Genomic DNA, 15,556 nt, shown 5'->3' with positions numbered 1-15,556 from the left:
CCTAGAAATCCTATCGGCGGGCCAAAGGCACTCGGTCACGCCCCCATCGGATAACCCAATAAGATCGCAGTGCTGTATGATTGACGCTACCTTTATCCAATCATACGCTTTTGTCTCCTGGGCGTGGCCCCCGAGAGCCCTCCTCCGACTCCCCGGCGGAGGCTCGGCCCTAATTGGCAGCTCAGCATCCTACGAAAGCCTAGAAATTCGAACCTAGGGGCTGGACCCCGCCCGCAGTCCAACCAGGAAGAGGCTACGCAATGGGGCCCGCCCCCTCCCCGCTCGGAGCGAGTTCCCGGCTCCGTGGGCGGAGCAGGACGAAGAGGCTGACCAATAGCAGCGTGGCGCGGGGAGCGTCCGCTCGCCTATTGCCTGAGCCAAGTAAACAGAGGGCGGGGCGGGGCGGAGCGGGGCGGTGCCGGTGGCCCGGGAGGGGCGCAGAGTGCGCGGCGGGCGGCGGCGGCGGCCGGGGAGGCCGGGGAGGCCCGGGAGGCCGCGGCGCGCTCAGTCGAGCCGTGCCGAGCCGAGCCGCGCCGATCGTCATCGGCCCCGGCTCTCGCGGGCGGTCCCGGCCGGCGGCGCGGCCTGGCGGGCCGGGCGGCGCTGCAGCCCATGGAGCTCGAGAACATCGTAGCGAACACGGTGCTACTCAAGGCCCGGGAAGGTGAGGCCGGGCAGGCGGGCGGCCGGGCCCGGGTGCGGGGATCGCGGGCGCGCGACCTCCGAGCCCCACGGGGCACCCGGGCCCCAGCTACCCTCGTGCCCGGGAGTCTGCACCCGGACTCTCAGTGCAGACACGAGCCCTTCCGGCCTGCCCCCAGCACCTGCCCCCGGAACCAGGGGCCCAAGAGGGGCGGGGGTCGCGCCGCGGGCATCGCTGCGGGTGTGGGGGATGAAGGAGAAAGGGAAGGAAAAGGAAAAGTGGGACGTGAGCCCCAGGAGCTTGTGTCTGAGGCCTTCTAAGTGAGAGGCAGGAAGGTGGCCCACGTGCCCCAGGCCCAGATGCCCTGAACAGCACAAAGTTGGTAATCTGTAAAGATTGGAGAATGAATGAACCAAGCCTTTACATAGACAACCCAACCGACATGGGGAAACTTGTGGACACATACATTACCAACAGAACGGCCACAAACTAGGAGACTCTAGACACTGAAAACGGGTGAATGGTCAACGGTTTTTGCATCCAGCAAGGATGACCTGTTAGGGCAGATGCACAAAGAAATAAATGGGACCGAGCATACTGGGCTGGCTGTTCGGACCGAAAAGCCTGGCTGGGAAACCAGTCTTGTGGAATTAGCTGTGTGCACATGGATGTGCTCCAGGAGTAGCTCCTTGTCGGTTTCACTCCAGATGTTAATTTGCACCTGCTCTGTGAGGGTCCTAGGTGACACAGGACCAGACATTAAACGCACTGCCACACTACCTCAGCGACATCCTGCTCCACTCTGTCCAGGGTGCTGGGGGAACCAACTCTGAACAAGATTCTCCCATTTAGAACTCCAGGAACACAGTGACAGTTTTCCACTTTTTGATGGGCTGACAGAGTCATTAGCTTCACTGTTCTATATCAGGTTACAAGATGGAAACTGAGGCTCAAACCAGCTAAGGACTAACTCCAGATTATCCAGCAAGAGTGTAAGCGACCCAGGCTTAGGACAGAAGGTACCCAGTAGAGTCTCCAGGAACCTCAGAGAAACCCCAGTGTGGTGCAGCACCTGCTGTCCTCTGCCCACCCAGTGCAATGTCACACCCAGGGAGCTGCTGCCTGGAAATGGGATGGGCATCCTGGGTCCCTAGTGCCCAAGGGAGGCTATCTTATCTCCTGTCCCTTATCATGCTCAGGGGCTGGGCCTTCCTCTCAGCCTCTGGGGGCATCTGCCGATTCTGTTCTGCCTCGTCATCCAGCCAGCCAGCCAGGGAGGAGGGGTAGGAGAGCTGGGGCCAGCCTCACTTCCTGGAGCTGGCCAGTTCAGGCCTTAGGCCCCCTAAGGGCATTGCCTTGCTGGCCCAGACACTGTGGGTACCTGTGTATAGGCTTTGTTGGATCTTGGGTGAGGCACAGGATAGCATGGCCATAGTGGGGGCCAGAGCCTCACCTAGAGGACCATATCCTGAACTTGCTACGGCCTCCACTCCCATGCATAGCTGCATGGCCTTTGCCATGCTTGCTGTCCCTCAACATCATTGACCATTTACAACGCTTTAAGGAAAGCCTCATTGTCACAGAGTCTTCTATTCATGAATTGATGTGTCAGAATCGTTTCACACAACAGCTCACAGTTTGCAGCCAGCTTTCCAAGTGACCAGACCCTCAGCAGTTGGGAAACCTGTGTTGTTTGTATACAGTTGGCTCTTTTGTTGATTCTGTCTTTGAGATGGTCTCCTTATATAGCCTTGGCTTACTTGGAGCTTGCTATGTAGACCATAGACTGGCCTCAAACTCAGAGTTCATCCTGATTCTGCTCCCAAGTGCTAGGATCAAAGATCAGTTGGCTTTTAATAAATGTCAGTGATGTTAGAGGTGGGTAAGGGACTTGAATTTGGGCATTAGGCTTGAATTCCCTCCCGGATGTCATGGTAAGGCTCTGAATTCACGCTCAGATAATCCATTTTCTCTCAAACTTGTGGGTTATATGGTTAGGAGGGATGATCCTGGGGTGTGCACCCTTGCTTGGATTTTCTTCCTTCCCCAGAGGCATACAGGAGGAGGGCAGGGCAGGGTTGGGTAGAAAGGAGCCCCACAGATTGGCAGCCGGTTCTAGGACAGGATATTTGCATGTGACTTTTTGCTCTTGCCTTGCTAGAGCGGGGAGGAGGGCGAGGAGGAAGTGGCTTCTGGGGGAGGCAAGCGAATGGAGGGTTGGGTGAGGGACTTAGGTGGAGGGGAGTGGGAGGGGCTACACTTCTGGGGAGGCCTTGCCATAGGCTAGTGAGTAGAGGTCTCTTGCTCAGTGAAGCAAGGCTGTGGGGCACATAGGGTACAGGCAGGGTCGCAGGGCCACCAGAGGGTTTGTTTCTCAAGGGGACCCTGCAGCACTTCCTCCTTCCTCGGGGAACCCAATTAGGGACCCAGCCCTGCCCCTTTCCCGGAAGTCAGCTTCTCCTACCTACTTACTCTGGGTCAGGTGGAGGTGGTGCCTGGGAAACTGATACCAGGCAAGTGAAATTGGTTGCCTAAGGTTGTCAGTGAGCCAGAGCTGGGTCTTGCCTCTTTCTGCAACCCCACTGAGAGTTGGACACGAGGCTCTCCCACTCAGCTCTGGGGTGCCTCTGCAGGCGCCGGGGAAACTGGGTGGTGTGGGTGATGCAGCAATGGCCAAAAGTATGCATTGGAGTTTCAGGTTCGGGTCCTGGAGGCTGTAGAGCTCAGGCCTCTCCTACCGTCCTTGATGTGTTGTTCCAAAGACACATGTGGCTCCTTCCCTGACATGCTCTGTGTTCCTTCAGTGTTCATTTTTTTATTTGGTTAATTTTCTTGAGACCTTGCCTATGTAGTCTTGGCCGTCCTGGAACTCATTATGTAGACCAGGCTGACCTTAATCTCGAAGAGACCCTGTCTCTACTCCCTAATGCTGGGACTAAAGGCATGCGCCATCATCCCCAGCCTGTTATTTTTAGTTTTGTTTTTCAAATTTCCAGTCCAGTTCGCCTATCCCTCACTGTTTCTGCAGGAACCGCCTAACATCAATCTACTCATCAGGGTTTAGAGGTGTCCCAGCTGCTGTTGTGGCCCAGGCAGCTACAGATAGGGGCTCACCTCGGTAGGTAAGCATCAGGGCAAGGGTAGGTGCATCCTGAGCCCAGCCTTCCTACCACCACCTTGCTGTGGGCAGGGAGATAGTTCTAAGCAGCCTGGGAAAGTCGCCCAGGCTGCCCCTGGGATCTCAAGCATGCCCCATGCCACATAGGATCTCTGGCTGGCATGTCTTGGCCTCTTAGTGACCCCTCCACCATGCTGCCCTTGTCTGCCCACGTTCTTGTTTGTTTGCTCGCTCCCTCCTTTTTTCCTTCTCCCTCCCTCCCTCCCTGTCTGTCTGTCTGTCTCTCTCTCTCTTTCTGCCAGGGTCTCACTGTGTATCCTTGGCTTTCCTGGAACTGATATGTAGAATATAGACCAGGGGCTGCAGAGATGGCTCAGAGGTTAAGAGCACTGGCTGTTCTTCCAGAGGTCCTGAGTTCAATTCCCAGTAACCACATGGTGGCTCACAGCCATCTGCAGTGGGATCAGATTCCTTCTGGTGTGCATGAAGACAGAGCACTCATACATAAAAGACATGAATAAATAAATTATAAAAAAGAAAGGAAAAGAAACCAACTTGCCACTTGGACAACTTAACTTGCCTTTCACTAGGACATGGTGGTGCACGCCTTTAATCCCAGCACAGGAGGCAGAGGCAGGCCGATTCTCTTGAGTTTGAGGACAGCCTGGTCTATAGAGTGAGTTCCCTTATAGCCAAGGCTGCACAGAGAAAACCTGTCTTGAAAAACAATGATGTGACAGACTTTGATGATCCCCCTTGGGAGGCCTCACCCTCCCTGGGGAGTGGATGGGGGAGTGGTGGGAGGGCTTGGGAGGACCAGAGGGAGAGGGAACTGGGATTGGTATGCAAAATAAGGTTTGTTTGTAGTTTAAATAAGACTTTATATAAAAAAGAAAAACAAAAAGGGTAGACTAGGGTGGACTCATCCATCTGCTTCTTGGACACTGGGGATAAAGGTGTGCACCACCACTGCCTGGCCTCTCATCTACTTTTCCGTAGTTGTTTTTGGAGACAGAGTTTCTCTATGTAACAGAGATGCCTGGCTCTGCTTCCTGAGAGCTGGGATTAAAGGTGCCACCCCTGCCCCTGCCCGGCTCTAGTCTACCTTCTTAACCTGCAGGAGTTGTGCTGCCTAGGGGCAGTGAAGGAGAAACCTGAAATGCCCTCACTGTTCTTTCTGGTTCCCATCCTGGGGGCCCTTAGCGTGGGTATCCGGAAGGACCGTGTGTTGGAACTTGTGAAGGGCGTGCTGGAGTGCGTAGCAGCTCGGGGCCCCAGTGCGATCCAGCTCCTGATTGTTCTTGCAGGCGGTGGTGGGAATCGAAAAGGCAAAAGCAAGAAATGGCGCCAGATGCTGCAGTTCCCCCATATCAGCCAGTGTGAAGAGCTACGGCTCAGCCTTGGTGAGGTGAAGCTCTGCCTGCCAGAGCAGCCTGGGCTCTGCCCATGAGGACCTTTCCAGACCTTGCCCTGGGTCATGGGCACCACGGGGGAGGGTGTGTCGAGTGCCCAGAAAGACTGAGATCACTTGATCCAGCCCAGTTTCGCTTCCTGGGTTTGGAATGGGTGGAGGGCTGAGACTCGGATTGACTGTTGTCAGTGGAGTGGGCTCGGGGAAGAGGAGGGCTGGGCTGGGCTGGGCTGGAGGAAGGAAAGGTGGCCTGGGGCCAGCAGGTTTGGAACATCAGGCCTATGTTTATGAGCCTCATCCAGGCCAGACCTGAGGGCACCCACCAAAGCTACAGCAGTGTGATCTGGTTATTTCTAGAAGGCATAGAAGCCCCCTCCCCCCCCAATCCTATTTCTTGACTGAGGATCTGAACAGTAGCCAAGGTGTCCCAGGTCCCTGCTGATGGCTGGCATGTGGGTAGAATGTACCCTGCTTGGGAAGGAGGCCCAGCTGAGGGCAGCGGAAGCCACAGCTTCCTCTCACACTTTCGCCAGGCAGGCAACAGGTGTGGGCTGGGCTGGGCCGGAACCACACAAGACCACACCCAACCCCAGAACTGTGACATGCAAGTCTGTGCCACTGAATTGAATTAATCAAGCTCTCTGGGTCCCTTAGACCCCAAGTTACACTGGGGTAATAACAGGGTTGGGTGCCTGCCTGAGCATTGCAGTGAGGGCCCTGAGGGATAAAATGGCTACTATCACTCTTGGGCCAGGAGTTAGTGATCCCAGGTGTGGGGTATAGACCAGAGTGCCCTGCCAATGAATTCTAAGTCTGTGACCCAGCAGCTCCCCTGTTGACCTGCAGAACGTGACTACCACAGCCTGTGTGAGCGTCAGCCCATTGGGCGTCTGTTATTTCGGGAGTTCTGCGCCACGAGGCCTGAGCTGACCCGCTGTACTGCTTTCCTGGATGGGGTGGTGAGTATCCCCACCCCAGGGCCCAGCCGAGCACTGAGGGCAGGCAGAGGTCGAGGATACTGCCCCCCCCCCCCCGTCACTTCCCCCCACTCCTCTCAGCCCCAAGCTCTTCCCTTCTCACCCTGCAGGCTGAGTATGAAGTGACCCCTGATGAGAAACGGAAGGCCTGTGGGCGGCGGCTAATGCAGAATTTTCTGAGCCACACGGTGAGTGAGCTGAGCAGAGATGGGAAGGATGAGGCAGTGGGCAGGGCCCAGTGACAAATGGCAGAGGAGTGACCACAGCCTGGGCAGTGAGTGCCTTGGACCTGTTCCAGGCAACACCATGGGCATGGAGCCCAGGGATTGGGCTGAGCCTGGGTCAGGAAGCCTGCCAGTGGCTGTCTTAGCCTGTCTCAAGTGGGAGGGGGCAGGAAGGGAGTTCAGCAAAGAGCCAGCTAGTGCACTACCCACCCACAGCCACCCTTGGCACCCACAGACAGCTGGCAGTGTCTTGGGAGCAGGCAGCTGTCCAAGGGAGCTCTCTGCATTGACCTGTCTGTGGCCTGTCCCTAGGGTCCTGACCTCATCCCTGAAGTTCCCCGACAGCTGGTGAGTAACTGTGCCCAGCGGCTTGAGCAAGGACCCTGCAAAGACCTCTTCCAGGAGCTGACCCGGTAAGGCTCCATACCCACAAGTCTGGAATTGAGCTAGGGCAAGGGGCTCTGCGGTCCCTGGAGTCCGCAGCAAGCTCAGCTCCTCTCCCTGTCCATGCCCTCCCTTTGTGTGTCAGCATGAAATGTCAGCATGTCTTCTGCTCAGTGTGTTAGTGAGAAGATGCTAAGGGACAAGGGTGATGCTTCGTGAGCTGAGCAGACATAAGACGGGAGGCCTGGGCCTGTGGGCTAAGGTCGGGTTTGTTAGGGACTTCCACCTTCCCTCAACAGGCTGACCCATGAGTACCTAAGCATGGCGCCTTTTGCTGACTACCTCGATAGCATCTACTTCAACCGTTTTCTGCAGTGGAAGTGGCTGGAAAGGTGAGACCCTCCCGGGCCAGACTGGGATAGGCGAGGTTGTGGGGTTTCCTGAAGGAATACCTGTGTAAATACTCGTTTCTTTTATTCCTGTCTGTAGGCAGCCAGTGACCAAAAACACCTTTAGGCAGTACCGAGTCCTGGGCAAAGGTGGCTTTGGGGAGGTGAGTGGCCGCCTGACGCCTTTGCAGAGAGTATTCTAGATGGGGTACCAGCATGGCTGGCCTTCATCTGTTCCTGTCTACCCTGGCTACAGGTATGTGCCTGCCAGGTGCGGGCAACGGGCAAGATGTATGCATGCAAGAAACTGGAAAAGAAACGAGTCAAGAAGCGGAAAGGGGAGGCTATGGCGCTCAACGAGAAGCAGATCCTGGAAAAAGTGAACAGTAGGTTTGTAGTAAGTACACAGGCGCCCTCCTTCCCTTTGCTCACACTGTCGTCCGCATGCCCCACCCACCCGCCTAAAGTCCCTCCCTGTAGCCAAAGGGACTGCCCTCTGCCCTGTCCCTTCCTGCCCTGGCAGAACCAAAGAAGGGTGGGGTAGGAGTGCTATTCCAGGCTCAGGAAGCCTGCTGAGCCCTAAGGAGTGGCACCTAGAAGATTGTTTGGGTGGCTGCCATGAGCACATGCACAGACACGCCCCGCACGTGCGCGCGCACGCTCGCACGCACGCACGCGCACGCCCAGCCGTCCCCCACAGCTCCCCTGAAGGTTTGTTTCTCCTGAGGACAGGTGAACTTAGCCTATGCCTATGAGACGAAGGATGCCCTGTGCCTGGTGCTGACGTTGATGAATGGAGGCGACCTCAAGTTCCACATCTACCACATGGGCCAGGCCGGCTTCCCTGAAGCACGCGCCGTCTTCTATGCCGCCGAGATCTGCTGTGGCCTGGAGGACTTGCACCGGGAACGCATTGTATACAGGTGGGACTGAGCTTCTCCATGACTGTTCAGGACTTGGTCCTTCCTGGGCAGGGCAGCAGTGAGGTACAGCAGTGGCAGCTAAGGCTGTCTGTCAGGCTTGACAGTGGGAAAATAGCGTGCTGAAGGTTTGTCTAACCACAAGCCAACACTGGCTCTAAGCACACACTCACCCACATTCGATAATTTGCAGTACTGCTGACCTAGGTGTTGGGGTCTAGCTGGCTGACCAGTGTGTGAATTCTGGTTTTTCTTACCCTTCTCGGTGTGACCTTGAGCTAGTCAGCTCCCTGCTTCCCACATGAACTGTTTCTCTGGGAGACGGTCATTCCTGCCTTGCAGGTGGGCTCAGTAGTAGAGAGCTGTGCTTATGGTGGTTATGGGTGACGCTTTCATCTGAGCCTCAAGCAGCCCTCTGAGGGACGGAAGAGTAGCCACATGTGACAGAGAAGGTAGCGTTGGCCACCAGGGGAAGGAGCTTCAACGTCAGCGGTGAACGAGTCCAAGGATTGATCTCCAGGGAGCCCCCCTAGATGGGTCCCCCCCCACTGGGTGGGAGTCGTCACTCCTTTGGATTGGAGCCACTTCTCACTGCCCTAGAAAGTTCCTGAAGGTCTGGCTCTGGAAGACCTTGCCCTGCTCCCCTGAGTTGTCTGCTCCGGGGAGAGTAGGGCTCTTCTACCGTGGCAGCAAATGAGCTCTTCAACTTGCTCCATACCTGATCCCAGCAGACAGTTGAACTATGAGATTGCTGATACTGGGTTCCTGAAAAATGGCAGCATCTGACTGTTCCTTTTTTTCTTCCCATAGGGACCTAAAGCCAGAGAATATCCTGCTGGATGACCATGGTGGGTGAGAAGGCCCAGGTGGGAGGGATAGGATGGGAAGGCCTGGCCCATCATGGACCTACCTGCTTCAATGCCTCCATCCAGGCCACATTCGTATCTCTGACTTGGGACTGGCTGTGCATGTGCCTGAGGGCCAGACCATCAAAGGCCGTGTGGGCACTGTGGGCTACATGGGTAAGTCCCTTTGACCTAGTGCAACAGTCTCCTGGGTCCCCTTACTGTGCTAGGCCTGTGGGAGTAAAGCTTAAGAGAACCAAATGCCATTTCCATGGCCCATTGTCCCCTGCAATGGCCCCTGCTTGGAATAACATGGCCATCGGAGATACAGGCAGTGGAGGCCTAGCGTGTGGACTAGTATATCCAGGTTTTCCAGGCTGTCTTGGGCTGCTCACTCTACTTTTAGCCTGTTTCTACTGTAACCCTCATCAGAGCTGGCTCCTGGAGGAGCCTACCTGGGCAGGTGGGAGGTATCAGCAAGTAGGTGCTTTTAGCCCCTGTGAAATCCAGAAGTTACTAGTCAGTGGCTACATGGTCCTGACTTGGCCTACGTTAATTCTGAAGTTGAATTGTTTTTAGAATAATTTGAATTAATTGCCAATACTTAATTAGCCAAGCAAGTTCATGTTTTAAAAAAAAAAAGTGCTGGGGTTTGATGTAGCTCGTGGACTACTTGCCTGACGTATGTGGCCTGTGTTAAAAAAAAAAAAAAAAAAAAAAAAACTCCAGCATTGGGATTCCCCCCGACCACCAAAACAAAGAACAATTGATTCTTGAAAAACAAAAAACCCAGAACAGCCAGACACGGGGACCCTTGGTGTGACTGTCACCCTCCTTCAGGGCCACATCGGCTTCCATGGGTGAAATGTGGCTTCTTATACGGCTGAGGTCTCCACCAGGCCAGTGGCACCCTGCCTAGCCCGTGGGTGTTTGAACTGACCCCTGCTTTTCGTTTCTGGGGCCCACGGGCTCTGTTCCTCACTGCGCACCCAGCCCTGACTCCTGTCCCCTTGCCAGCTCCGGAGGTGGTGAAAAATGAGCGGTACACGTTCAGCCCTGACTGGTGGGCCCTGGGCTGCCTCCTGTATGAGATGATTGCAGGCCAGTCACCCTTCCAGCAGAGGAAGAAGAAGGTCAAGCGGGAAGAAGTAGAGAGGCTGGTCAAGGAGGTGCCGGAGGAGTACTCGGACCATTTCTCCCCACAAGCGCGTTCACTCTGCTCTCAGGTACAAGCTGTAGGCTTGACTGACCTGGCCTGGGCTGGAGCTGGGGATCCCTCAGCTGCTTAAAGGGGTAGCTCGGCCGTTACAGGCTAGGCTCACAACCATAAGGGACCTCACCACCTCTGCCCTGCTACAGCTTCTCAGCAAGGACCCTGCTGAGCGCCTGGGGTGCCGTGGAGGCGGTGCCCGGGAGGTAAAGGAGCACCCCCTTTTCAAGAAACTGAATTTCAAGCGGCTGGGAGCTGGAATGCTGGAACCCCCTTTTAAGCCTGATGTAAGTCCCACTGCCCTTTGCTAATGGTCTGGGCAAGCCAGGATGCAGGGGTCCTTGGAGCAATGGCCAGGGCACTTTCAGGGCAAATGTTGGAAAAACCCATGTACTGGTTTGGGCTGCCTTCCAAAAAGTCTGTATGAGTGTTTGTGTATGTGTGCATGTGCATGTATGAGGCCCAACATAGTGAGTTTTAGCACAAGTTGGGACGAGCGGTGGACATGGGGATGCTCCAGGACTGTTACAGGGACTTGGTTCCTCTCTGTACTGTGATTGGTTAGTCTTTCATGGCAGTCATCCTTTCCCAGAGAATGGCATTGCTGGCTTACTAGCTCAAGCTCACATTTTAGCTAGGCAGCTACCCAGTGAACAAAGAGCAACTCTTGTTTAAGAACTGGAAATGAAATTCTAAAACTGTGCATTGAAGACCCTCACTGGACACTTGGCTCATGCCTTCTGGCCCGTGGGAGCTGCCTCCTTCCCACAAGCTTGTGGAGACTGCGTCCAGTTTGGTGTCTATCAGCCACATATTTATACACTTAACAAACACCTGAATCCCATATATGTCAGGCCTTGAGATAATGAGGTCCATGGAGCCAGCCTAGCCTTATGCTCTAATGGGAACACCAAAATAAACCAGCAAGCAAGGAGAGCTTTCAAGTAGTCCTGGATGCTGGAGCAAAGAGAGGAGACTAGGAAGGCTGCCGTGAGGGGGCGTGGTCACTTCACAGGATAATCTCTGTGTAAGTAGAACTGAGGAGAGAATCATGCCAGGATCTGGGGACATGGGCATTCCGGGCAGACACTGACGCCCCAGAGCAGGGCCAGCCTAGGGACAAGGGACCGCGTCTGTGAGACCAATACAACCGCAACTGTGTGCCGAGCAGGGACAATGCATGTTCTCAGGATGGCAGGGCACCTTGGGGGTTCACCCTGATGTGATGTGAGGTGTGGGAGCCAGGGAGGGGCCTGAGTGATGGCTCACATGGTAGACCTCACCCACCAAGAGGCCGAGTGATGTCGAGTAGGTCTGACTTTTTCTGCTGGATTCCCACTCTCTGCATGTCCTCTGACTGAAATAGTCACACGGCTATGGGCCATTGTTCAAATTTATAAAGTCAGTATCTTGGAACTTAACGTTAGAAGCAGTAGATGAAAAAGCATGCTTGACAATGCTGTTTTATTTTATTTTAATTTGTTATGAATTTTTATTTATTATGTGTACAGTATTCTGTCTGCATGTCTGCCTGCACACCAGAAGAGGGCATCAGATCTCATTACAGATGGTTGTGAGCTGCCATGTGTTTGGTTGCTGGGAACTGAACTCAGGATCTCTGAAAGAGCAGTAAATGCTCTTAACCTCTGAGCCATCTCTCCAGCCCTGCTTCTTTTTTTAATTAAAAAAAAAAAAAAAAAGTCTGCATGTGTATCCCTGTGTGGGTATGTGAATTCAGGAGTCTGTGAGGCCAGAGGTTTCGGGTTCCCCTGGAAGAGCAGTGCAAGCTTTTAACCTCTGAGCCAGTACTTGGCTGTTTTTTGTTGATTTTTGTTTGGGGTAGGGGACATGGTTTCTCTGTGTAGCTCTTGACTGTCCTGGAACTTGCTCTGTAGACCAGGCCAGCCTTGAATTCAGAGGCTGCCTCTGCCCTTTGAGTGCTATGACTAAAGGCATGTGCTATCATGCCCAGCTGACAATACATTTTTAGCAACTCTATTGAGATGAAATTCACAGTTAACCCATGTAAAGCATGCAATTCAATTGAAAGAGTCATGTGGTTGTCACCACATAAGATCAGAATGTTTTCACCAGCCTCTCCAGAACCTGAACAAAACCCTATGTCCATCAGGGTTCAGAATTCTCCCTCTTGTCTCAGGAAATCACTGGTTCTCTGTACTCGTCCACTTCGAATGCTTTAGATATGTGGGTATATGGGACCCTGCTGAATATGGTCCTCTGTGACTGGCTAAGAATGCTTTAAGGTTCATCCATGGTGGAACATAGGCCAATATGCCATTCATTTTAAAAGCTGAATAATATTCTATTATATGGGTATAAATTTTATCCATAGTTGAGGGGTAGGGCTATCAAGAATAATGCTATCTACTTTTACTTTTGAGATGAGGGCCATTGTGTTACCTTTGCAGTTTTGAACTCGCAGACTCGAGCATTCTCTCTGCCTCAGTGCATACATTGCTATAAAATTACAAAGTCATACATGGTATATCTTGTAGGGAGCTTTGGACTTTTCCAGGTCAGACACACCATTTTTACAGGATGATCATGTCTGTACCAGTAGGTAGATTGGTAGATAGTGTATGTGCTGGGGATGGAACCCAGGGCTCAAGCATGCTGAGATGTGCTCTCTACCACCAACTACACCTCTCGACCTGTGATAATATTTTAATTGACTTCCTTTGTGGTAAGATTTTGAAAGCAGTGTAGAGATAGAAAAGAAGTGCTCTTCAAATGCAGAGCCTAACTCCCAGCAGCGACTGGGAAGATGTGAAAAACATCCCAGTCCTGGACAGTCTAGAGTGGAGATCCCTCCAGTCCCTGTAGGGAGCCAGTACCCCCCCCCTTCCCACCCGAACCCTAGCCACATTCCCAGGCGGTCCTGTACAAGCAGAAGGCCTGCCCGGCCTAGCAGCAGGCCTGTGCACAGCCTTATCCGGTTACTGCACAGCCAAGGGTCATGACCCTAGGCTACAGTTTGCGTGCTTCAGAGGTAAGGGAGTGCTGAGCTGAGGCGTGCATGGGCACCTTGCTGCTCTCCAAACGCAGGTGTCAGGGCAGATCCAAGACAAGGGTGGCTGAGATGGAGGCCCTCTGACCCCTCCTGTCACCCCCAGCCCCAGGCTATTTACTGCAAGGATGTTCTGGACATCGAGCAGTTCTCTACGGTTAAAGGTGTGGATCTGGAGCCCACTGATCAAGACTTCTACCACAAGTTTGCCACGGGTAGTGTGTCCATCCCCTGGCAAAACGAGGTAGGGACTACCCTGCAAGTGGGGAGGGCTCCCGGCGGTGTCCCTGGGACCCCTCTCACAGCCACTTTCTCTGGGTAGATGGTGGAGACTGAGTGCTTCCAGGAACTAAATGTCTTTGGGCTGGATGGATCTGTTCCCCCAGACCTGGACTGGAAGGGCCAGCCACCCGCACCCCCCAAGAAGGGATTGTTGCAGAGGCTCTTTAGTCGCCAAGTAAGTCCTGTGTGAGGCTGACCTGTGTCCCTACCTGCTCCACGGGGATAGTGGGTGGGAGGCGGGGCTGGTGCTCACCTACATTGGGAGTGAGCATCACCCAGCCCTTCCGGTGGTGCCTGAGGAGCCTCATTCCTGCCTGTCCCCCACGCCTGGCTGGTCTCATGGCCTCTTTTCTCTTTCCAGAGGTGAGCAGTGTGGGCTCCTCATGGGGGGGCCTTGATGCCTGACCGTGGGGAGCCCCAGGGAGTCCTTCCATGACAGAAGCGAGATGTAGGAGAAAGAAGTCTGGTGTCCACCTCCCCGCTCCCTCCCTGTGCTTGCTTCCCTGCTCCCTGACCCCTTCGAGCTGCTAACCCCACTTAGCATCCGCCTCCCTGTGCCTGAGTCTGTCCAGGGGATGGACAAAGGCCTGCTCGCCAGACCCTGGGAGCTTCCTAGTCTTACCTCGGTCTGTCGCTGAAGAGCTGAACCCTGACTGTTTGACCTGAGCTGCTACTCTAAAACTTGTGGGGCCCCACAGCCCCTTTCTGGGCATGACACTGGCCTTGGTCGGCCTTCATGGTGACTAATGGCACCTGCTGTGCCTCTCTCCCTTCATGTCTTCCCTGTCCTCCAGGATTGCTGTGGAAACTGTAGCGACAGTGAGGAAGAGCTCCCCACCCGCCTCTAGTCCCCAGGCAGAGGCCCCCACCGGTGGTTGGCGGTAGCAGCCACTCTCAGTGACGTTTACAGTTTTGCACAGCGGTGTTCCCCATTGTCCACGCAAGTGGTGGCCTGGGGAACACAGCCGGAACTGTCCCCAGTGTCCTCCGCCCCTCAACCCCTGGCCCAGCTGAGTTTGACGAGGTCTGGGCCATCTTGGGACAAAGGTGCGCCCCTTCAGCTCTTCTCTGTGGAGCTCGGGGCTTCGTGTATTTATGTATTTGTATGAATGTATATAGCTACCAGAGTGTTCTTAATTCCACCCCGGACCTGGGAGAGCCAGGAGCTGGCAGGGGAGAGCCAGTGCCACACTCTAGGCTTCTTGGTCCGAGTCCAGATGAGCAGAATATGGGCCAGATCGGTTCTCTGACCCCAGCACTGCACTGGCCGCCACCAACCGCCAAGTGAGACCTGAGCTGCCTCCCTTCGTGGACTTAGGCCACCACCTTCTGCTTGCCCAGTGCTGTCACTTTTTCTCAGCATTTGTCAGAGCCGGAAATGGGGGCTTTGTGTCCTCTAGGCCTGGACCATAGTATAACCACAGGCTGAACTGACTGGGACCCATCAGACCACAAGACGGGCCACCTGCCTTCCAGGTCCCAGAACACATTATTCCTTATTCTGGGTCATGTCCTGAGATTCTCAGAAGTGCCCCAGCGCAGGCCATAGGAGGGGTTAGAATACCCCTCCAACATTCCAGAAACCCTCATAAAAGTAGACATGTGCCCAGCAATAATCCCTTCCTTGTGTGTCTGGTGGGGATGGGAGGCGGAGTGTGTCAGTGTGTGAGGAGGACAGGGTAAGGCTATGCCTAAGCCAAGACCCTGGCCCTGGCCTATCCCAGACTGTGATGGCTGCCCTGATGCTGGTGTTACGACAACGTGGGACCATAAGGCCCTGGCTTTTCCATATTTAAAGCCAATGTAAGCTGCCACGTGTCTGTGTGACCAATGTGAGCTGCCACGTGTCTGATGTGAATACAGTCTGAGCACAAGCCTGGCCAGCCACCCTGCTTGCCTCTTTTTTTAAAATCGTTTCTGGTGTTTCAAAGTTCTTCCTGTTTTCTTGGCCCGGTCAGAAGGGATTGGAGATGGATCTTGAGTGGGACTAGGGCCTCCCTTCAAAAGTCCATGAACCTCAGGACTTTACAGGCAGATGGGAGCTGTTGTGAGAAACACCAGCCCTGAGTCAGTGTTAAACTGGCCTTCTGCTGTGTGTCCACCCTGACCTGGCCCACATGCATGG

At 54.4% G+C, this 15,556-nt stretch overlaps 1 protein-coding gene across 2 annotated transcripts; it reads left to right on the top strand.

Annotated features, from left to right (window-relative positions):
* The first annotated feature begins 440 nt into the window (after nt 1–440).
* On the top strand, nt 441–15,344 carry Grk6 (G protein-coupled receptor kinase 6). 2 transcript variants are annotated; one of them, XM_051194216.1, is made up of 16 exons: nt 441–664; nt 5,069–5,164; nt 6,019–6,131; nt 6,260–6,337; nt 6,686–6,786; nt 7,057–7,149; nt 7,247–7,310; nt 7,403–7,543; nt 7,879–8,069; nt 8,877–8,914; nt 8,999–9,088; nt 9,929–10,137; nt 10,271–10,408; nt 13,256–13,393; nt 13,472–13,606; nt 14,226–15,344. In XM_051194216.1, exons 1-16 carry the CDS (start codon nt 613–615, stop codon nt 14,277–14,279), a joined length of 1,731 nt encoding a protein of 576 aa, XP_051050173.1. In that variant the 5' UTR covers nt 441–612; the 3' UTR covers nt 14,280–15,344. The 2 variants fall into 2 exon arrangements, with proteins under 2 accessions (XP_051050173.1, XP_051050174.1); XM_051194217.1 differs by having other exon boundaries at nt 442–664; nt 13,793–15,344.
* Nucleotides 15,345–15,556: the final 212 nt, after the last annotated feature.

The sequence above is a fragment of the Phodopus roborovskii genome, unplaced genomic scaffold (genome assembly GCF_943737965.1).
Source record: "Phodopus roborovskii unplaced genomic scaffold, PHOROB, whole genome shotgun sequence".
Classification (NCBI taxonomy): Eukaryota; Metazoa; Chordata; class Mammalia; order Rodentia; family Cricetidae; genus Phodopus; species Phodopus roborovskii.
The sequence above is the reverse complement of the archived record's forward strand: the minus strand, read 5'-3'. Positions and strand labels throughout refer to the sequence as shown.

Bases quoted from the DNA above. Each gene is read 5' to 3' on its own strand.
- Grk6 (XM_051194216.1), top strand. From the start codon at position 613: ATGGAGCTCGAGAACATCGTAGCGAACACGGTGCTACTCAAGGCCCGG. The intron at 7,311-7,402 runs GTGAGTGGCCGC...CCCTGGCTACAG, and splicing joins GCAAAGGTGGCTTTGGGGAG to GTATGTGCCTGCCAGGTGCG. The intron at 9,089-9,928 runs GTAAGTCCCTTT...TCCCCTTGCCAG, and splicing joins GGGCACTGTGGGCTACATGG to CTCCGGAGGTGGTGAAAAAT.